Below are 23,553 nucleotides of genomic sequence, written 5' to 3'. Positions count from 1 at the left end.
GGGTAGATGAATTTCTAAATAACACATCTTTGGATACTCAGTGTATTAATGACAATGATCTTCATCACGAAATCAAGGCGGAAGCGCTGGGTGGGGGACCAAAATCAGTGGAGTGTTTTGGGCCTGTTAAATTGTGTGGGCTAGTAAATGGGCCTTCGTCAACTAGGCTGAAGGACAAACCTGGGCTTCAATTTGTGCAGGGAAAGGCATGTGAGGAGTTAAGAAGGCCCTTCCAAGAGTTAACAAATCAGGTCGAGCCCATCAACAAGCCACAGAAGATGCAAGGGGGTGGATGGACTAGGATAACTAGGGCGGCCTGAGTTGATGAGATACAGGTACCAAATAACACCCAACCGAGGGAAAGGCCAATGCTTGATATCTTAGAAGTACAACTAGTGAAATGGCAAGAGGTGAGTCTTAATGAAGCTCCTATACCATCCAATCTATTGGCGGTGGCTGCCCTTCAACCCCGCCGTTTAACATGAAATGCATAAGTTGGAACTGTCGTGGGCTTAAGAACCCACGACGAGTTCGAGAGCTTTCAGATTTAATGAAGGCAAAAGATCCCAACCTAGTTTTTCTGATGGAAACTAGGAAGAAGAAGTCCTACTTGGAATGATTGAGGTGTTGCCTGAAATTTGACAATTTATTTATAGTGCCAAGGAAGAATTTGGGTGGAGGGCTTGTCTTGTTGTGGTCGAATGACATCAACCTTCACATCAGAAGACATATCGAAGCAATGATAAATCCAAGAATTGATGACGTCTGGCACTTCACGGGATTCTATAGAGCACCTAAAGTGGCCAACCGGGAAGATTCTTGGTTAGTTCTTCATCATCTCGCATCCCAGCTTGATTTGCCATGGGTATGTATCGGTGATTTTAACGAAATCACAAAAGTTGAGGAGAAATTTGGAGGTGCAATCCTACCGGAGAAGCAAATGCAGGATTTTAGGGATTGCTAGGTGTTGAGGGGAAAATTTTGATGTTCCCAAATAGAATATGAGGTAGCCAAGCTGAAACTCGACTATGGGCTCTTGAGATGATACCCAAAGGCTTTCAGTGTGATGACAAAGCCTACCCAAGCAAGAAACAAAGGCTGCACATAACAAAACAACAACAAAAGCCCAATGAAAAACACGTTACAATACTTAATTAGTACATTAATAGTCTTAGTCCGATAGTTCAAATCAATCCTCTAGTGGTACGGTATTATCTCTAGCAGTAGGGTAATTTCAGGTTAATAAATGTGTTTACATGGTAAAATCATTTTTTTTTCCTTATTATTATTAAGTCAACATGAGAGAGAACTTCCATAGTTTCCAAAACATTATGACCTTCATCATAATAATAAACAAGGGTTAAAGGCTCCATAGTTACAAATAAAAGAGGAAAAATAGGATGGAATGAATGGAGAGAAAGATCCCCAGCTCAGTGCAGCAAGTATTAAACTAAGATTTTGGTGAGTATGTGTGCCTAAGGCATGAATGAGGTGAATGTGGGTTGTTTTGAGTGAGTGGGATAGGATTAATACTAAGATTGAAGCTTTTTGTGAGTAATGGGTTGTTTGTGACTAGTTGGAGGACATTTTTGAGTTGTGATTGTGTGAAGGGAGGAGAAAAATATCTGGGATTAGATGAGTGTAGGGTAAAGATGATGAGTGGTGAGCTTAAGGAGAGCTAAACCACCAGCAAAAATGGCAAACGAACCCTAAAGTCTCAGAGGGGGGTGGCTGTCCCTTTGTGGGCTGAGGTGCTTATGCTTTTATAATGGAGTTTAGAGAAGCATTAATTAACAAGCATCCAAAAAAACATAGGTCTCATTCAGGGGAGCAGGTTAGCTGAATTAATAACCTGTATTTGACCTAAAAATGGGAGATTTGCTTTTGGGGCTGTTTTGCTTCTTTGGGCAAGGTAGTATTTGGAGTAATCTTGCATTAAATGCTAAGATTGCTGAGATTGTGTTCAGCCAATGGGATTAAGGCAAGTATTAAGGAAGAATCCTAGTGCTGTAACTGAGATTGGGACCCTAGGAAGTAGGATTCAACACCCTAAGCCAGGTGTCAAAGTTTAAGCCCACTTCAGAGAGTTCCGTTGGAGATTCTTTATGCCCTCCAAACCACATGTTCCCAATTTTTTCCCCTTTAGGATTCATGGGCTGGGCACATGAATCACGTCTTGAATGTTTTTTAACATTTATAACATCAATTTGTTGAAGTTTGGATAATTTGGTTTCAGCTCCCCTTCTCCTCAAGGTGCAGTCTTGAGGAAGATGATGGAGTCCCTTCATCCTTTTGACTTTAGCTGATATGACAGCCCTTAGGCACTGTTCACGTCAGGTAGAGGATGGTAGAAAACTGATGGGACAGCCCTTAATCCATTCGTAAAGCTTGGTTCCCTTGTATAAGTCCCTAGTTGCTTTTTTTGGTTAGGAACGAACAAGGGCTGTTTGCCCACTCTCCTTTGCCTCCTGCTGGTGCTTTTTGCTTGGGCTTGCTCACATAGGCTGGGTTGTGTGCACATGTTGCCATGGGTTTTCATTCCTCATGGACTTTTATTAGTAAATATTTTTGGGTTTTTCATAAATACTTGCAATGGGCCTTTGGGCAATTAGTTGTAATGTTTGAAATAATAGGACAAGTTTCAAAATACTTTTGTAAATAATATTTACTTTGATGAATTTCATGTTGCAATAATGTTCATGGTTTCTAATAATCGCATCATAACTTAAATGATGATCTTGTGGGTTTGAATGTTTACCATGAGTGTCGAAGGCATATATTATGGATGTTGCGATGCAAATGATGTCCATGTATTTCATGGGTTTATAATATGAGAACATAATTTTCAAAATAACTCCCAATGAGTTTTTTTATAAGACGATTGCCATGGTTTTTGCCATGGTAATATTTTGCCATGATATTTTTTCTTTGCCAAGTATTGATAATCTTGGGCTCTTTTTTGACAAAATAGCTCCAATGAAAATTGGGTTTTGATATTGCCAATGAGAATTAGGCTTGCTTTTGCCAATGAGAAATGGGCTTTAATTTTGCCAATGAGAAATGGGCTTTGATGTTGCCAATGTGAATTGGGCTTTTGATATTACCAATGAGAATTGGGCTTTTGATATTACCAATGAGAATTGGGCTTTTGGATAGATAAATTGCCATGGGTGTAAATCATGGGCTTTGATTATGGATTTGAATTCCATTGATAAAATTGTTTTGCCACGGACTTGAATCATGGGCTTTTCAAATATTGCCAAGCATAAGTATTCTTGGGCTTTAAATAGAATAGGATGTGTGTATTTAAAAGTAAATAGGTGGTACTTAAATAAAATTAGGTGAAAAGAAAGTACCTTAACACCAGGATTTCTGTGGATTTCAGGATTTAGGCTTTTCAGGCTTACTTTCACTTGGTGTAACAATTGATTCAATGGTCCTTTGATGTGGGTTCAGCTGGACAGAGCTCTAGCAACAACTGAATGGCTATTGAAGTTCCCATCAATCCAGTTGCACCATTTGCAAGGTTTGTCCTCTGACCATAAACCTGTGTGGCTTGCTTCAGATGATATCCAAACTCGATTTTATCGACCTCAAAGACCTTTTCGCTTTGAGGCAATGTGGCTCAAGGATGAGTGACGTGAAGGAGTGGTCCACTCGGCGTGGGATATGTGCTCCAATGGTAATCCAATGGATAAGGACTTAGGGAAGGTTAGTGACTGCCAAAATCAGCTTAAACTATGTGATAAAAATATTTTTGGCAATATTCATATCGTTCTGGCTAGGAAGAGGAAAGAACTACTAAAGGCAGAGAATGCATCCATGGCAGGCAGGGGGCATGCTCGTGTAAAAGTGCCGACTAATGAGATTAAACAGCTCATGGATAGGGAGGAATGCATGTGGAAGCAGCACTCTAGAATTGAATGGCTTCAATACGGGGATCAAAACACCATGTATTTCCATTGTAGAGCCATGGAGAGGAATAAGCGGAATTTTATTTCAGGGCTTGAGAATGAACATGGGGCTTGGGTGGAAGGGAAAAATCATATTGGAGATTTGCTTACAAGGTACTACTCTTCGCTATTCACCACTACAAACCCCACGGATTTGGACCCAGTACTCAATGGTGTGGAATTACGGGTCACGGAAGATATGAACTCTAAATTGCTTAAACCTTTCGTGTTGGCAGAGGTGTTGTCTGCTCTCAAGCAAATAGATGCAGATACAGCCCCAGGTCCAGATGGTCTTCCACTGTTGTTTTACAAGCAATTTTGGGAGAAAATTGGAAGGGAAGTTTCTAAAGCAATCCTTACAGTGCTCAACTCAGGTACCATTCCTATTTCCCTTAATCATACTTTTATATCTTTGATTCCGAAAATTTAGAGTCCTAAAAAAGTATCTGATTTTAGGTCGATCAACTTAAGTAATGTGTTGTATAAGTTTATAGCAAAGGTCCTAGCAAACCATTTGAAGCCTTTGCTACCTAACCTGGTGTCAAAAACTAAGAGTGCGTTCATGTCTGACCGCCTTATCACAAATAATATTCTTGTAGCACATGAAACACTGCACTACTTGAAGGAACGAAGATGTGGCAAAATAGGATGTATGGCTTTGAAGCTCGATATGAGCAAAGCATATGACCAAGTCGAATGGGTGTATTTAGAGAAGATCATGGAGAAGAAGGGATTTAACAAAAGATAGATAAATCTTATCACTGCCTATACCCATTCAGTTACTCACTGTTGAAGTACAAATTTTCGGGCCCTAATCTCATTAGCCCACTCACTAAAATACCCATACTAGCCCATAAATTATTTTGAGTCCATACAAATATTTCCTAAATACTTCCCACATATTACCAAAATATTTCCCGTGATTATTACCCAACCTGGGCTCTCACAAATATTACCCATTATATCCCACATATTATTCAACTTGGGCTCTCACACAAATACTTATCATACCACTACCAAAATTGGGCCACAAAATTATACCATCTCTACAAAAGGCCCAAACTCATTTACCTTGTGGGCAAAATCCAAAAAGTCCAACAAAACTCTTTTTACAAAGCCCGTTGCTACATGACACCTCTAGACCAAAATCAGGTAAACCTCTTCATTCATTAATTCAATGTATTTATAGGTAAGTTCATTTTTTTTTTTTTTTAATATCGAATAATTAAGAATAGGCAAAAAACTTAAATCTAAGAAACCATTCATGCAGACAGGGAGCAAATATAAAGAGACTAGCCCTAGTTATGTTATCAAGGAATTTTATGTGTTTTTCAAACTCAACCATCTCAGATTTGAAGAGTTCTCTTAGAAATTTTATTTATTATACTAGACTCATGAATTTTATTGAATGATTACTCTCCAGGCGTGGCTTGAATTGTCGAATGTGTTTTTGATATTGTCACTCAATGAATTATGGAATATCTGTGGCATATGCACTTTTCATAATACATACATGTATATAATCTTATGTATGATTCACCAATATTATGATTGAACGTAAATAGATAAAAGAAACCTCATCAGAATTGCCAAGGTAAGAGTCATCCACTATTCTCATGTATAATCTGGCAGCTCTCCTTGTTGTGATCTACATATGTTAAACATTCCTCATTAGAATACTATTATATTGAAATGAAATTTCTATAATTTTTATTTAACTAACTTATATAAGAGTATGCAACTCAGGAATCCAAAGAACAATATACTTGTTAAGTGTGCATCTGACCTTTTCATACTTTTTCATGATCTTGGAAAATGCTGCAAGATTCATAAAGCTGGTCCATCCATTTGCAAAAGTGAATAAGCACAAAATAATTAAATAACATAAAAAGCAAGACCTTGTCTTATGCAGATTGCAGACACTCATTTACAGTTGATCACCTGTAGTGCTTTAGTAGACGGAGCTTGTGGTAAAATTCAACGAACACATGTCTCAGTTGTTCGTGGTAAAATTCAACGAACACATGTCTCAGTTGTTCTTCAACTTTTCTCAGCTCCTCTTTATTAAAACTCAAGTCCTCTTCTTTGGAATCCTTGAAAACGCCTTTTATGGTTGAAATTGGAGATTCAAGCGTATTGTTAATCTTCACGTGCTCAAGAATTTTTAGGGGATCTTCTTTGTAGTCATCCTTGTTCACCTCCTCCCTGTGATCACAACCACAACCGGCAGTGCTAACTGAATTGACTTCTGGACCAGCAGTAGACTCTTCTTGTTGATGATCATCATTTGTATCTACTTCAGGTATCAAACCAACATACTCCCTTCCTGCACATTTGGTGAGCAATCATATATTTGAAGGATTAATAGATACTTTAGCAGATGATTATTACTCAATTGAACTCAGAGACTCATATCCATATGCATCATTCCTACACGATTGGCAGTAAATCATATAATAGATATGACATGGCCTCCATTCTTCAATCAAGCTATCTATGACTTGATTCCAAAACTAGTGCACCAGTTTTGTAGGATGTGGAGCAAACAATAAAGAACCAACAAGCTGCTTATTAAATATCCTGAATAAAGTACATTCCAAAGCTCTTGTGACCTAGTTAAACTTGTATACTAATTTCACTGCTTGAAAATGGACTGAGTATTACTTGTCAAAAATACTCTAAAAACCTTCCCAAATTATAAAACAATTACCACTTAAAGCTTGATAGCATTCTTTAAATGATATGAGGTGATGAAAAGTTGCAAATGCATTTCATTTTTGTACTAGGGTGCAATGGCAAGTGTCGTCCACCAAAAGCGACCAGTCGCAAGTTCAAGCTAGAAATCAGCCTCCACAAAAAAGAGTGGTGGTTAAGGCTATCTACGAATCACTTGATCACCTCTCCTAGACCCCTCAAAGCTTATGCATTGAGTACAACCTTTTTTTATTTTTTTAAGTTATAGTGTTACACTTGCACCCAATAAGTCTTGAACATATGACCAGAGGCTCCAATTGTATTAAGTGTCATTCTACAATCTTCTCCCACTGTTATAATTACCCACTTGGATGAATGTATTCCTTATATATATATATATATATATATATGTGTGTGTGTGTGAAAGTTCAAAACATACCGTCTGATCTTCAAAGAGACATTGGAAAGATAACATCTCTTTAGTCCTGCATTTACCTGGATTCCTGTCTCTGCTGCAAGTAGTGCTTGTTGGGGGCATCTTCGAAGAGACATTGGAAAGATAACATCTCTTAAGACTAGAGCCATTGAGATCAGGGTTTTCCACCTTTACCCGCAATGCAATGAAAGCATCCATTTGTTTTTTCAAGACAGCAGCTTCATGCATCAGTGCCTCCACCTTGTCCTTGTAAAAATTACAGACCTTGTTGAGCTCTTCATCAAGTTTTCTGAAAAACATTACCTCAACCTCTCCTCCTTCTTCAGACTGCCTTAAGAACTTGGTCTTGTAAATCTGTCCAGAACCATCTTGCTGCAATGTGTTAACATCTATAACTTGGTCCTCGATATCTCCCTTACTCGGAAGATTGCTAGCTTCTTTGTGTAGACCTCTGAAGGTCTTGTCCAATGTTGGTTTCTTCTGTGAGGCCTTATTGTGTGTTGCAGGATGCTTAGTCTGCTTGTAACCCCTTACCTCTCTTAGTATTCTTTTTAGTCCATTATAATCCATATAGGCTTCTGTCCACTCCGGCACCATTTGTTTCTTGAACTCTTTCCCAAACTTCATCTTGACCCTTCTATGTTAGTATAGTTTATATATTCTTTTCTCCTTTCACAAGACTTATTTTATAATCTCTCTTGTAAACTACCAAAAACTGCTTTAAGCTAAACAAGTTACAAAATGAGAATCAGAGTATAGTCCTTCATAATAAAAATCTGGGAATTTAGAAGTGTTACTAGCGTATCAGCAAGAACATAAAAAAAGTGTATAATCTAACCAAAGAAGAAAAATAAATAATTGCACAAAGAAAGAACAAGTAGAATCTAGCCAAAGCTAAAATGGGTAGAATTCACTTCTAAGTTCTAACATCAGTATAAACATATATAAATGGCAATCAAATTCAATAATTACAATAAGTGGGGGGTGGAGGATTTGAACCGGGTTCTAGGAGACTAGACAATAGTACTGAGCTACAAAGCTCTTAGCATATATAAATGGCAATGAAGAATTCATAAATAATCACCAGTAGTTTTTTTTTTTTTTTTAAATATAGGTAGATAATGGAGAGAGATGTGGGGTTCAAACCACATACATGAAGTCCTACAAAGAATGTCATTACTACTAGTTTATCTCATGTACCCACTAATAGTTATCAAAAGTATACAATTAATTGTTTATAGTTTTATAAACACCAATGCAAGAATTGAAATGTAGACATATTGAACTCTAATCATCAAAGAAACCAAGAAAGTTAGATAGATAGAATGCAAAAGTACATTTTTTTACAACTGGGTATTTCTTGTTTTTTGGTGATGTCTTCTCAACAAAGAAAGCATATTTGAAAACTGAAAGGTCTCCGCCTCAGTTCCTATGTGTCCATTTATACACAGTACACACACACACACCACTGCTACATTGCTTACCGAGTCCAGTTAGTTATGCTTAAACAATCAGGTGCACCCGAGTACACTGCACTCACTTTGTCTCCACCAATCAGCCACTTGGTTTCTGCATTGGGTCAATGCAACTTTGCATACGATTGGTTAGTACAGATTGCACTCTGTGGCCTAGGGAGTAGTGTATTTGGTCTTTATAGTTTTTGCTTTGCGGTGGAGCACTGAATGATCCACCAATGGTGTGACACGTGTCCTTCTTCAAGGTTAGCTTGGAATTTGAGACGTTTATGCGTAACGTAACTGACTCCTGCAATTTTTGACACAAATTCTTTTACGTGCATTATTATGAGTCAGCTGATATTATCTTTAGCCGTTGATTCTTTGCCCGAACTTATTTGACATGAAGCCTTTTTTTTATTTATTTTTTTGATAGGGACATGAAGCCTTTAAGAGGCCTTGCGTATTGAGCTGGGATGCTATATGGTCAAGTGGGAGATCAGTGTATAAATCTAAATATCCAATTGTCAAAACCATCCAAAGGCAGTGCATGATGAATTTTCCAACTATGTTATTTAAAAATAAAAAAGTAAATTGCAAATGACACCTCTAAAGTTTTGAGGTGTTTAAACTTTACACCTTAAAATTTTAGAATTTAGATTTTTACCCTTTGAAATTTAGGAATGTTTGGATTTTACACTATAATATTTCAGAATTTGGATTTTACCCTTAAATTTTAGAGGTTTTTGGAATTTACTCTGAAAATTTGAGAATATTTGGATTTTACAGTCTAAAAATTCAGAATTTTTGGTGTAAAAAATCCAAACACTCCTAAAATTTAAGAAATAAAATCCAAATTCAAAAATATCAAGATATAAAATCCAAACACTCTCAAACTTCAGAAAGTAAATTCCAAATTCTAAAACTTTAGGATATAAAATCTAAAATTCCCCAAACTTTAGGGGAGTAATTTGCAATTTACCCAAAACAAAAACATAAGTATAGTACCTAAGGTTTAGGCATTTAAAATTATAAGATAAATTATCAAACTTGTGACCATTTGAGCTTATTATTTTTTTTATGGATTTTTTTTTTTTTTTTGATGAAAATGAGCAAGAATTATTTCCTACATCCACCAAATGAAACAACTCTTTGGCAAAACATGGATCCCACATCTATATAAAACTCACATGTTATGAGAGGACTGTTGTATAACGTTAATTGTAGTATACATCAATTATATTTCATGGATTTCTCAAAGTTGGTGCAGACCAAATACTTGTGAATCCCCACATTTTGTAATATATTAGTTGCGTACCACCAGATGCCCAAGATATACCCTTTGAAGATCAAATCATGAGCATCACATGAGGTGCAAGTGTTACTGAGACTCAAGGCCATTGGCATGCATATTTTGAGTATAGTTGGAATGCATTAATTGGTCCACTAGACATTGTTGATTCTCTCATTGAGCCTTTTTAAGTTACCAGTTCTCAACCAAATTAGTTAACCTACTACAATGGCTGATATTCCAAACATTTTTTGTTACACCTCCTGCTTATCGCCTACTTCCCAAAAAGAGAAAACCTGCTTCCTAGTTAATACATCTTTTGTTCAAAATATTGTCATGATTCAACATTTCAATTTTGGCTATAGTGCATGATCTATAGTAGTATTATGTTCACATCAATGCCTTTCTGATTCCAAGTTTGCAGGCATTCATTTCCATTGTCAACTGTACAACCACCTGCTTCACCAGAACTCAACTGAAAACTTGAACAAATCTAATCACACAATATGATTATTAATTTGGCTAAACAAAAGTGTTTGTAATCCCCTTCAAGTATGCTGATTTTTTATTTTATTTCATCCAAAAAAATAAAAGCGCGAGAATGGGTAGTTTATACCTAGGTTTGAAAACATTTGACAATGACATTGACATTTTTTTAGATGATAGATATAGCTTTTCAGCATTTGAAAAGAGCAGCCTCCAATTTTTAGTAGATCTTGTGCATTAACAGTCTGATTGGGATTGTTACAGTGAATTCAAAAAAAAAAAAACCAAAAGAATTTCAAGCAATTTTATGATAATTACCAAATTTACAACTTAGAAAATTAAACCCTTTTCTACCAGGGGAAAGGTGTACATTTCAATACTCTGCATTTCTGCTTGTATATCTCCCAGTTTGCAAAGAACCCTTCTAACCTATTTAAACAATTAAATTATCCACATTCCCAAATTCAATGAATGATGTTTTCACAATAATAAACATTTAGTAGAAAATCATACTGGTGAGAAAAAGAGCAAGCTTGATAAAAACCTGCATTCCTACAAGAAAGAGGCAATATAAACTCCAACAACTTCATGAAAATTGGTTGAAGACTGAAAAATTTATGAGTCCACCAAGGTTTGATACTTTAATGGCCTGTTTGGAAGTTTAGAGAGGAAGGAGAGTAGAGGGGAGGAGAGTAGAGGGGAATGGTTCACCTCCACCTTGTTTGGATATTTTTAAAATTAGTAAGGGGGAAGGGAGTAATTAACTCTTCCTTTTATTTGGATGTTTTAAAAATTAAGATGGAGAGAGGAGGAAATGATTAAAATAGACAAATTTACCTCTATTTGAAAATGGATTTGCAACATTGGTCTATTATAAATTTAGAAAGGGTAAATTGAGAAATTTATCTAGTCAATAATTTATCTACTCTACTCTACTATCCCTCCAAATCTCTCCAATTTTGGGGAATTAAAAATGAGAGGTTAGAGGTGGTTGAAATCCCTCCAAACTCCTCCTCCTTCCTTCCTTAAAAAACTTCCAAACAAGGTAATTGAATTACTCTCCCTCCCTCTACTCTACTCCCCCTCCTTTTTTAAACTTTCCAAACAAGCCATAAAGAATTTGATCATCGGGTTGAGTCATTTTGCTCATAGACACTTTCCCTATTTCCACTGCAACAAAAGAAGTGTGGCAACTTGATCCGACCACAGCTCCTGTGAAAGGAGCGTTGTAAATTGTACAAACGATACATTAATATAAAGATAAAATTACTTATTGGGACCACGTAAGTACATATATTCAATTTTTGAAGCAGGTGTCATAACTCATAAGTGCAGTTTAATACATGCATGAGGTGGAGGACACATAAAACTTTAGCTTTTTACTATGCATGTACTGTTGTTATGTTTGAACTATTGTATTAGTAACTTTAGTCATAGAGGATGCACTATGCTCTCTTTGTAATAAATCCATTCAAATTCATTCCTTCATCTAAGGTTTTTAAGAAATGACTGAATCTTAGTTCATGGCATTATTATTTACAATCCCTCTCTTTCTTTTGCAAACCCTTAAGGCTCTGCTTCTCTTCAAAAATGAAGCAAAACCTCCCTAATTAAATGATTTGTCACCTCACTAAGACTTCATTGGATGAGCTTATTTTCACCTTAAAAGAGAATATATAGCTTTTCAAAACATAACCCTTTTTAAGGTACAGTTGTACTTTTACACAATAAACAAAATAAGCCGATGAAGGCTAATAATTCATCTACCACAGAGACTTCACATCTGAAGATAGTGAACCAAATGAGGCTAAAAAATGAACAAAGCAACCTAAAATGTTCCTTAGAGAAAATCAAGACTTAAGTAAAAGACAAACTGCCAAGCTATAGTTTTAAAACATCAAAAGCCTAGAAATCATAACTAGAACCCAATTTTCCAGGAAGATTCATTTGTTTGTCTGACAAAAACAAAAATGACACAAACATTAGCCTATTTTCATCATGATTTTTTTTTTTTTTTTAATCAGGTGAACATTGCTACTCTCTTCCTCATGAAACATATGTCCAAAACAGTATTGGCAAAACACACCCAAAAAAAAAAAAAAAAAATGATAATGGCAAGATACTTACTTGCATCGCATTATCACAGGAATAGGTTTTAAAGCCTTTGGTCAATTTCTTATGCCTCTTTTATGGGGAGAAACCTGAATGATAGACAACGACTTTTAAGAATCACTTTCATACAAAGCATTCCTTATCCAAAATATCTACACATAAACAAACCTACCACCTTTAAGACCAAAACAAATGAAGACGAAAACAGTTAAAGGGCATGTCCAACAGGCAAGCCAGAATAAAATAATTGCTAAAATGGAAAACTATATCAAGAGATAAATCATCGTTTCCAAGAAACATTTAGATAATCCCTACCCAAAAATCAAATGCCCCTATATGTGCAAAATATTGAGCCAATGAAATAAGATGTTGCCCAAAAATATTGCCAAGACATTTTATTTAGCAAATATTTTCTCTTTGATACATGTTTAAGTGGGGAGAGGGGATTCAAACCCTGAAATTCTCTGTTGGAAACATCATGCTATGACATTAAGCTACAAAGCTCTCAGTGATTTTATTTAGCAAATATTAAATAGTCTCAACAAAAAATTATTTAAAAAAAAAAAGAGAGGAGGAACTTATGTTTTCAAGTGCCAATACTTCCTTAAACACACAGAAATACAACAACATATATTATAAATTTTCAATATGGAAAAAATCATACAGATATTGTTAAAAAAACATTAATCTTAAAAGAAAACATTCATGAAGCAATTAAAATCAGCAAAGCACAACAGACAAAGCTTGTCATTAAACATTATCACCTATTCTAAGGGATCATTTTAAAACATTGAAGTCATATCACTACTTAATAGAATTGCTGCTCTTGAAACACATTTAAGTAAGCCAAATGGAAAATGAACCTCATGAGTCATGTCCTATTATATCCTAGTTCATAACAGCTCCTCTCACTCACACCCAGTAATAACAATCCGAAGACTACTAATTAGCACACAAAAATAATCCCCCATATGGCTGAACCCAAATCAATATGAAATTTTGTCCTCGGTCTAAAGATGAAGCTATTAGTAATAAACAATATTAGAAACAAACTACCAAAAACCCTTAAACTTCAATAGTAAAACCCTATACCCCACACACAACCATACTCAAGATAATCCACCAAACCCAGAGCTCCAAACATATATATATATATATATATATTAAAAAAAGTGAAGTACTAAAGTCAATAGGTACCTTCCTCTTGGGGACAGCCATAAGCTCCATAGATCTACCATAAGAAAAACTTGGAAACTCAAATCCAAACCCAATGATGTTGTTGTTTTGTTTTTTTTATCAAACTCAGGCAAAACAAATAGTGGAGATGTGACCCCCAGTCAATGGCTCAATCCAATGGTGGAGGAAGAGCCATATATGACATGCTCAACCTCTGAAACCCTATCGTGAACCCCAAGCTCCCCTCAGCCCTCCTTAGTATTGCTGTCATTTTCATCGCCATTGCTATAGTTGCTCAGCCATTATACCCAAAACAATAGAAGGTTGAAGCGGTACGCATAGGTTATAAAAAGTATATTATGTGACAAATGAATGCAACACCCTCTCACCTTTACGTGCGACACACATACCTCAACCATACATACAAGTCGTGAGTCTGATATTGCATATCCCGTTACATAAGATACCTCTTCACATATGTTAGGAAAAAGGAAAGTGAACTAGTGAAATGACGTGAAACAGTGTTTTCGTTGTTTATGTAGGAGCCTCAGCTAATACATATATCAACAATACTACGGACACACCAAATTTCGTAACTTGCTAAAGTGATCGACTGTGAGTAATGGAAAAAAATTGACGATCGATTGTGAGTGGTGGAAAAAAATTGGCGGCAAGAAAGTGCCAGCTACTCATAGTTGAACACTTGAACATGTTGTGAAATTGGGCTGTGTCATTATATAATTATATTTATTCATAGTAGATAGATAGATGATAATTGTGAATACATGGGCATCATAAATTTGGTTCAGATAATGAGAAATTGACATCAATTTTTCATCTTTGGCATACTTTCTAATAGACTATAGTGTACAAGACGGTTACACTACAAGCCACTATTCTACATTGCTAGCGGAAAGAGGTTAAATCACAAACATAAAACAGTAAAAAATTAGCATACATATGATATCATATCAATGAAACTTAAAACACGTACACATATAAGCCATTTCAAAAGCTTCAAAAAAAAAGTATTAAAAATCAGTGCTTTATTGAGTTCCAAGCTAAACCAAGCAAATGGGTGTCAAGGTATTCAAACCCAATGAGAAATTGGAAAAATAAAAATAGACAGAAAGAAAGATTAGAACTCACGTGCTCTGAATCGCCGAACATTGCTGGTGGGTGCCGATTTGTGAAGAGAGAGAGTGTGTGTGTGTAGGGAAGAGTTGGCGGCCAGTGAAAGACAAAAGGGGAGGGGTTTCATAAACAAGGACAACTTCACCCTGTACGATGGAAAATAACGACACATCCAATTTAAGGTTTAAGGTATCCAAAGCACTAATGGAGTAGAATTCATAGGTTTTTTTTTGATAGGTAAAGTAGAATTCATAGGTTGAAAATTTATAGCATTGTTTAACCAAAAAAAAAATTTGTCGCATTTATCTCAAAACAAATATTAATATTAAAAAATAATTGTGATTGATGTATAAAAATTGAGTGTATGTGATACTGTGATAAGCATAGGTAAAAAATAAAAATGATATTGTTCCCATAAGTTAACAACTCAGCAACTTATAAGTAAATTCCAGATAGTTCAATTAATAAAGTTATTTGTGATCGAACAAAAGATTTGGAATTTTTTCATTAAAAAAAAAAAAAATCTAGAATTTGGACTCTGCCTACACCAAAAACTTATTAGTATTTTAGTCTAATGATAAAATACAATTATCATAAAATGGATGTCATAATTTCAAATTCTAACCTATTGTCTAATAAATAAATAAATAAATAAAAAACTCAAGTTATAAATTTTGGAGCCATAATGGGCTCAAGTCAATCGTTTGCCTATGTTCCCATACACGCGTAAAGGTGGAAAATTGGGTATATTCATAGGATTATTATTTTGAAAATCATCATAACAGAAGACTAAGTTTTTTTAAAAATTAAAAAAAAAAAAAAAATGAGAAGTATGGGATTAAGTTTAAGATGATGTGTACAGTATACAAGCCAATGCAAGCAAACATGCTGACTTGGTTAAATCTGGGTCCTACACGTGGACAAACCTTGAGGTAAAAGAAGAGGGATGTTGATGAAGGAAGTTGCACCTTTGGCTTGTGCCAATAGCATGATCACCATTGGGGAAAGTGAGATGCACAGTCTGGCATGAACATCAAGCACTACCATGAAAGGGATTTCGGTCTCTGTTGGTCAGAGGTTGTAAAACTCCCATCATTGGCTAGTATCAAGTTGGACCACTGCCAAGGACACATGCAATGCCCTCAGGATTCATGCAGTCCCTTTCCTTGTCGATACTTGTCCCTCACGATGTAGCAGAGCTGCCTTTCATCCCACTACCCTAGCAACATCAATTTTTCTCTCTCCTCCAACCATGATATAGTACAACAATTGTATTAGGGTTTGTGAGGAGGAATGAGAGTGAGACACCTGTAATTGTACATCCAACATCATTCCTTATACTATAAGAGGAGAATGTTACTGAGTAAAGAGTGCAGAGAGGTAGAAAATCTGGGTAGGAAAGAAATGCAAAAGAAACAAGTTTGGGAAGAACATTACATTGTAACCTTAAACTTTCCATTTTATTACATAGTCTTTTAAGAGTGAAGGATATTTTGTCCTTCACTTGTCGTGGTTTTTCATCCATTTCATAGGGTTTTCCACCTATATCCTAATTGTTCTTTAGTTTCTTTGTTCTATCATTGTCTTCCTTTTCATGTTTTGGTGTTAAAGTTTACAATTTTATTGCTTACAAAGTTTTGACACCCAAATGTACTGTTAGGCTTTTAGGTCACACACACATGAGCACCTAAAAATCTAACTTGATAGTACATGATGTAACTTTTTTTTTTTTTTAATAGACATAATAGAATTTCAACTTATAGTATGATTGTTTTTTATCACTAGATTAAAGATACCAATTAATTTTTTTATGTAGGTAGGATTTGAACCCTAATTTCATAAACTTATATCTTGTATATAGTCGTAAAGCTCAATGAATATAAATTCTAACCATTAAAGGCAGTAATTCAATGGACACTAAGCTTACTCGTGTGGATTTGGTGGGCACTAGATCCTAGATTCGACTCTTGCAACGAGAAATGTGTGTAAAACCTAAATTTTACCCTTGTAGTAAAACAAAAAATTGTTGTGAAACTTTTTAATGGGTATTCTTAGGGTAATTGTTAATAAACTATTTTAGGAAATTTTTTATACTACTTTTATGTGAAATATAAAAAGCAGTCAAAAAATTAATTGCTTTTTTCTTTTCCTATAAAAAATTTCTAAAAGTAGTTCCTAAATCAATGTTCTTAAGGTATTCATTAACTTTTTCCTATATTTTTTTTTCTCCAAATTTCAATGACCATATAAAGAAGTTGAATAGTATGACAATGAAGATAAAAATATTATGAAGAAAAAAAATCCCCTAACAAGGCAAGTTATTATTTTAGAAATATTCACACAATAAATTTCCTTTTCTTTCATAAGCAAAGCATACTTTACCATTTTTAGCTTGAGAACCATAATAAATTAATAACCCATATACCCAAATGGAAAGATTGCAAAGGTTGTTCCTAATAAGGGATTATATGATAATTTTCACTCAAAGATAAAAAAAAATGTGGATTGGCTGTTGGCCAATGTTGGTTTTTTTTTTTTTTTTGAGAAACAAACACACACACACAAGGGAGAGGGAAAGAGGTTCTAATACAAAAGCACACCACAACTCCACTCAAAAGCCATGATGTTGTTGGCCAATGTTGAAGATAAAGAACAGAAGCATAGCAAAGCATGATTGTTTGATCACATATCAAATACAAGTTTGGAAACAACAGAGTTTGACATAAGTGGTGAGTTAATGAATTTCATTGATACAGCACCGTTTTGCTCTAGAATTGCTAAAAGGTTTATTGAAATGGTGTCACATCACTTAAGTGAGATGGGATTAGTAGTTTGTTACTAATTGAACACGTGTAATGCTCTTATTGGGAGTTTAGTTTAACCACTTTTCCCGCTAATTTGGAAATTAGTTCCAAAGTTCGTTTTAGATATTTTGGTTCATTCTCTTGGATTCGCTTGTAAAAAAATAGTTAGCCTTTGTGGGTTATAGTAAACTCAACTGGTAAAGTTTCTAATGGTTGAATAAAAGATCTGGGGTTCAATCCCCACCTACACTTGAAACCGATTGATATCTTGTTCTAATGATAAAGAGCTATCATTAGGAGCGGACGCTATAGGTTGAAACTCTCTAAAAAAAAAGTTAGCCTTTGTAATCTATTCTCACAATTTTGTAATCTCTCTTTTCATTCAATAAAACTATGAGATTTATTCAGAGAGCCTTCAAGTTTTTATTGCCAACATTATTTATCCTATTAAATTCCTGACATCAATTTTTTTTAGAAGAGATCGACATCATTTGTAAATGAGTGAATCATTGATATAGTTTTTATTGAATACAAATCCTTTGTACCACTTTTTGTGTTCCATTTTATGTTTCACCAATCACAACTTGTCATATATTTGTTTAACTTTCCTTATAAAATATCCAAAATTTAAAATGGAAAAAAAAATAATAACACATGACAAGTTGTAATTAGTAGAACACAAAAATTTGTATTCGTTTTTATTATATATTAATCACAATAAGTAACATAAAAACAATTTTTGAATTACTAAATTTATTGATTTAATTCATTATTGTGATTGTCATGGTTATCATTTCAATAATTAAAAACGGGAAAAAAATATAGAAAAGAAGGAAAGAAAGTTGTAGAGATTTGCAACCATGATTCTAGGAGTAGATATGTGAAACATAAATGAAACAAATCAAGCCACCTCGTAACGAAAGATTGGAACGAAGATGGTTTAAACCCAGACATCTCCTTTAAAGATATCAACAAATGTCAATTGAGCTACAAAACTTTTTAACGGCTTTTAATGTTTTAAGTTGAAAACTTGCTCATATCACTATAACCAGCTCGAATCAGTCTTCATAGTCCAAACTTCAAGTCCAAACCTCTCTCTCTTTGTGCAGATTGTTTGTTACTTTTAGACCCCATGAACTTTAAAAAGTGGACCCTTTTCGTTTTTATAAGAATTTGAATGGTTAATCTTAAAGCTTTCATCAACTCCAGCAAAGGCCACAGATAGACGAATCCTCAAAGCCTCATGAGTACGCCAAAGATGTTGAAGGTATTGGTTGCTTCTTTGGTGGCTTTCCCACTTCTTGTCACACTCACACTCGTCCTTCAAAACCCACCTACCAATTGCATTGGTGAAGTCTTTGAAGCCAGTGCTTTGGAAAACGCAACTCACAATGTTACTGCATTGCATGCAGGTGAGAACGGTGTTGTTAGGTTATGTACCTCCTGTTTGGTTACTTACAATTACATGAATATATGAGTAATGACACAACACAGTTCACAACTTCTTCTTCTTTTTTTGCAACAATTGAGGTGACAAGTTGTTATTCACGTACAATAGCATGTGAAAATGACATCTCAACAAGTTAAAAAAGTTGTGAAATTTTATTGAATTTTGGATAGGATAGAATGAAAGAAAATAATACATGTGATTGACTATGATTAGTCTGTTGATGATTCATAATGACTCCAAAATTTTGGGATAAAGACTTGGTAGTTGTTGTTCTTTGTCCTTTTGGCTTCATAGAATTGTGACTAACTTTTTGTTTTGGATATTGGGTTTTTGATAGTTTTGATGTTTGTATGGTTATGTAGTTTTTTTTTTTTTTTTTTTTTTTTTTTTCGTTATTTTTTTAAAAATTATTATAAGGGCCATATTTTGGAAAGATTGGTTTTTTTTTAGCATAACTAGGGATTTTACTTTGGTGAATTTAGTGAGTTCAATTTGTGTAAAATTGGCCACCCTTTATGTATTTCTCATTGATTTGCTCATTCCCATTCTATGTTTTTTCAATAATGAATCACTAAAATGGTATAAAGAAGTTTATTTGGCAAAGAACTGGAAAATTACTACAGTTAGTGCTTTTATGTTGTTTGATACAAGAGCTATATATGCTTTTGAGAATGATAGCTTAACGAATGTATACAAGATATATATGAAATTGAACCATAAGACAGGATTTTAGTTGGGTCATAATTTGAAACCATAATTTTTCCCATACTTTTTTAAACTTTACATTTTCACTTATCAATGTCACTGAAGAAAAGTATGCATAATCACAATAGGTACTGAGTTATGTTCTATAGGGAAAAGCCAAAAGGCCACTTTTGTTTTAATTATGTTACTTTTAAAGTTGTGCAAAGAATTTTCCCCCCTAAAAATTCAAAGAGTAACTAATAGACCTGAGAAAAATCTGGGCACCTATAGTATAGCTTCTGAAAGGTAAATATTTTTGCATATTTGGGATGCAAATTCTGCAATTTAGACTAGTACAATCTTTTAGGTTAGGAAGGTCCATAAATCCACTAGTTAGGAACCATTAACATAAGCAATAGAGTTGGTTTTTGTTTTATTTATATTTTTGATGTGATCTCCATTCATGATTATATTTTTTTTAGATTATCTTAGAATGTCGTTGTACTGATAATGACATGTCTGTAATTTGATATAAATCCTATGTAAATTAAATCATAAGAAAGTATTTTACTTGGGTCATAATTTGAAAATGCAGAATGGTCCTAGGTTTATGACATAATCTATACTAATTTTGAAGTTTTACCTTGTTGCTAGATATAGATAATTATGAAAATAACTCATTTGTGCATTTGTATAACTTAAGCAGCTCAATTTTTCTTCAAGTACTTACTTTTTTGTATAGTTTATTAGGAAAGTTGGAAGTTTGAATTTGGACCTCCAATTTGAGCTATCTATGTTTCTTAGTACTCATATCAATATAATTACAGTCAAGTCTTTATACAAATTTAACTGTAGTTCCATATACTAGCACTTAGCATGAGCATAATATTGTATAACACTGTTAGTAAGCTCCCAAAGCTGCAAGATTTTAGATACTCAATACCATTTCCATACTGGATGTCTTTAGGTTTCAAAATACTTTTTTGCTAATCTTCAATGTCATTAGACTAAAAGGAATTACAAGCAAGGTACTCCACCTTAGAAACAGACCTGATATGAGGTGAGAGGTTACCTTTATTGAAACAAAAAGACCGACAGGAGTTTAAAGCAAACTTAGCAATTGTATGAGCTGCAGAATTGCAATTTTCCTGGGGTTTCAAAATACTTAAATTAGAATACTTAAGACATTTTTGAGTTGACAATAGTGAAGATAACTCAAAGCTTATGTTGGAAGGTATTGGCTTTACCCTTACTTATCTCTACCAACAAAACAAGGCTTAAAAGTATCTTCATGTATTGATTTTCTAGTATATCAAATAAGCATAGTGTTTTCATTTCTTTACTACAATTTGTAGGTTCAGAAGATGTTTCCTCTCAACTTACTGACATGCGTAAAGATAAAATACTTGGTGGACTTCTTGCTTCTGGATTTGATGAGGGATCTTGCTTAAGCAGGTATCAATCCAGTTTATTTCGAAAACCATCACTTCACAAACCGTCTTCTTATCTCCTTGCAAGACTACGAAGTTATGAAGATCTCCATAAACGATGCGGACCTTATACTAAATCATACAATAGAACACAAAAACTTCTCAAGTCTCACCTTAATGCTAGTTCTACAAAGTGTAAGTATGTTGTGTGGATATCTTATAGTGGCTTGGGCAACAGGGTTTTAACCCTGACATCTGCATTTCTTTATGCCCTCCTCACAAATAGAGTATTGCTTGTTGACCAAGGGAAGGATATGACTGATCTTTTCTGTGAGCCATTTCCAGAAAAATCATGGGTTTTAACTGTTGACTTCCCCCTTAAAGAGACATTTAAAATCCTTAGTCAGAATTTTCCTCATTCTTATGGGAATATGTTGAAGAAGAACATCTCAAATACTTCAACAGTATCACTACCATCATATTTGTATCTCCATCTAGCACATGATTATGATGATCATGATAAGCACTTTTTATGTGATCAAGATCAAACTCTTCTCAGTAGAGTTCCTTGGTTGATAATGAAATCAGATCTATACTTTGTCCCATCTCTCTTCTTGATGCCCTCTTTTGAGCAAGAACTAAGCAAATTATTCCCACATAAAGATACTGTTTTCCACCACTTAGGCCGCTATCTTTTCCACCCCTCAAATCATGTATGGGGACTAATAACAAGGTACTATCAAGCCTACTTAGCTAAAGCAGATGAGAGGATTGGAATTCAAATAAGAAATTTTGATACAGGACCTGGTCCTTTCCAATATGTGATGGATCAAGTTTTAGCTTGTACACTAAAGTATAAAGTGTTGCCACAAGTAGATTGGAAGAGAACTATTGTTTCCCAATCAGAAAAGGCAAACTTGAAAGCCATCCTTATAACATCTTTGAGTTCTAGGTACTTTGAGAATGTAAGAAACATGTACTGGGAACACCCAACAGTGAATGGAGACGTGGTTGAGGTTTTCCAACCAAGCCAAGAACAATTTCAACATACAAAGAACATGTTGCACAACAGCAAGGCATGGGCAGAAATGTATCTCCTCAGCTTAACTGATGTCTTGGTTACAAGTGCATTGTCAACATTTGGTTATGTAGCTCAAGGTCTTGGAGGTTTGAAGCCATGGATTCTCTACAAGTCTGATAATCAAACGACCCCAAATCGACCTTGTCGTCAGGCCATGTCAATGGAGCCTTGTTTTCATGCTCCCCCATTTTATGATTGCAAGACAAAGAAAGGAATTGATAATGGTGCACTTGTTCCCCATGTGAGACATTGTGAAGATATGAGCTGGGGCTTAAAACTGGTTGATAATCATGATGAGTTGTAGGCTTTTACAATTCATTATTTGTGCCAATGGGCTTCTAGTCCGATGGCACCTAACCCCTCCCATGTCTCCCATATCACGGATTCGACCTGCCATCAAGAGCCTTGTAACTCAACTAATAGGCACATCTTGGTGTTTTGAATGAAAACATCCGGGTTCAAATCCTCCCACCCCCAATTATCAAATTATCAACCAAAAAAATAAAAAACTTTTTCCCTTAAAGATTTTGAAAATGGCTAGTATCCATCCTTTATTTATTTATTTATTTTGTTTTATAGGTGGCCGATTCTGATTGTAGAATATCGATTTCAAAAACAATTGGAACTAAGGCTTGGTCGTTGCTCTATGTAATTGACGTATAATAGTTGTATACCAATTGTGTTTGACAAATAATGCCTCCACAAAAGATTCAAGTATACTAATATTGTCTTCTTAAAAAAAAGTATTCTAACATCGGAAGCAAACAACCATGAGATATGGTTAATTAACATATTACCATCCTAAGTACCTTCTTATTTTATAGCGAGTCATTCTATGTACCTATATTATTTCCTAGCTGTCTCATCCAAAATAGAACAACATATTGCCTTGCAATTAGTACTCCACCCTTGACAACTTAATGCATCACGTTGTTAATTGCTGTGGATGCTTTACGATAGTGAAATTTGGAAAGCAATTCTTCAAGCCATATAGAAAATTTCACGTGAATGGAACTAATGTGAATGTTGATACATGGAGGTTTGATTTTAAATATAACTAGTTGCGAACCTGCACGTTGCACAAGATAATTATTTTTATGGTGGTTTTATTAATTTTTTTTTTTACAATTTAAACTAATCTAATAATGAGTAATGTATTTCGTAATTATATTTTTATTTATTATAGGAACAATCATAAATATAATATAGGAACAATTCAAAACACCAAAAAAACTTAAACTAAAAAAAATTAATAAAACTTAACAATGATTAATTGAACCAATATTAGGATAAAATTTTGTTTTTGATAATCTATTAAGGTTATTTTCTTTGTAGAAATTATAATTTCAGCCGCCCAAAACATATTAT

The 23,553-nt window shown here is 34.6% G+C and overlaps 4 protein-coding genes and 1 pseudogene across 5 annotated transcripts in view; 3 read left to right on the top strand and 2 right to left on the bottom strand.

The window, feature by feature from the left end:
• Window positions 1-7,974, bottom strand: part of LOC126718886 (phosphate transporter PHO1 homolog 10-like) — an 81,441-nt gene extending 73,467 nt beyond the window's left edge. The window contains exons 1-4 of one of the 2 annotated variants that reach the window (XM_050421253.1): window positions 7,143-7,974; window positions 5,895-6,279; window positions 5,740-5,788; window positions 5,530-5,601 (exon numbers count right to left, since the gene is read on the bottom strand). In XM_050421253.1, the coding sequence (XP_050277210.1) occupies window positions 5,530-5,601; window positions 5,740-5,788; window positions 5,895-6,279; window positions 7,143-7,710 (1,074 nt within the window). In that variant the 5' untranslated portion in view covers window positions 7,711-7,974. The remainder of the gene's footprint in view (window positions 1-5,529; window positions 5,602-5,739; window positions 5,789-5,894; window positions 6,280-7,142) is intronic. The other variant, XM_050421255.1, reaches the window with a different exon arrangement.
• The window catches only part of LOC126718887 (probable aldo-keto reductase 2), a 70,566-nt gene that overhangs the window by 11,449 nt on the left and 35,564 nt on the right, over window positions 1-23,553 (top strand). The gene's annotated exons all lie outside the window — the stretch shown is intronic.
• The window catches only part of LOC126718888 (IN2-2 protein-like), a 102,465-nt gene that overhangs the window by 44,046 nt on the left and 34,866 nt on the right, over window positions 1-23,553 (top strand). The window lies entirely within an intron of this gene.
• On the bottom strand, window positions 11,415-14,335 carry LOC126718890 (uncharacterized; annotated as a pseudogene).
• LOC126716481 (galactoside 2-alpha-L-fucosyltransferase-like) lies at window positions 18,799-22,489 on the top strand. The gene is made up of 2 exons (XM_050417300.1): window positions 18,799-18,952; window positions 21,072-22,489. Exons 1-2 carry the CDS (start codon window positions 18,799-18,801, stop codon window positions 22,487-22,489), a joined length of 1,572 nt encoding a protein of 523 aa, XP_050273257.1.

The sequence above is a fragment of the Quercus robur genome, chromosome 3 (genome assembly GCF_932294415.1).
Source record: "Quercus robur chromosome 3, dhQueRobu3.1, whole genome shotgun sequence".
Taxonomy (NCBI): Eukaryota; Viridiplantae; Streptophyta; class Magnoliopsida; order Fagales; family Fagaceae; genus Quercus; species Quercus robur.
The sequence above is the reverse complement of the archived record's forward strand: the minus strand, read 5'-3'. Positions and strand labels throughout refer to the sequence as shown.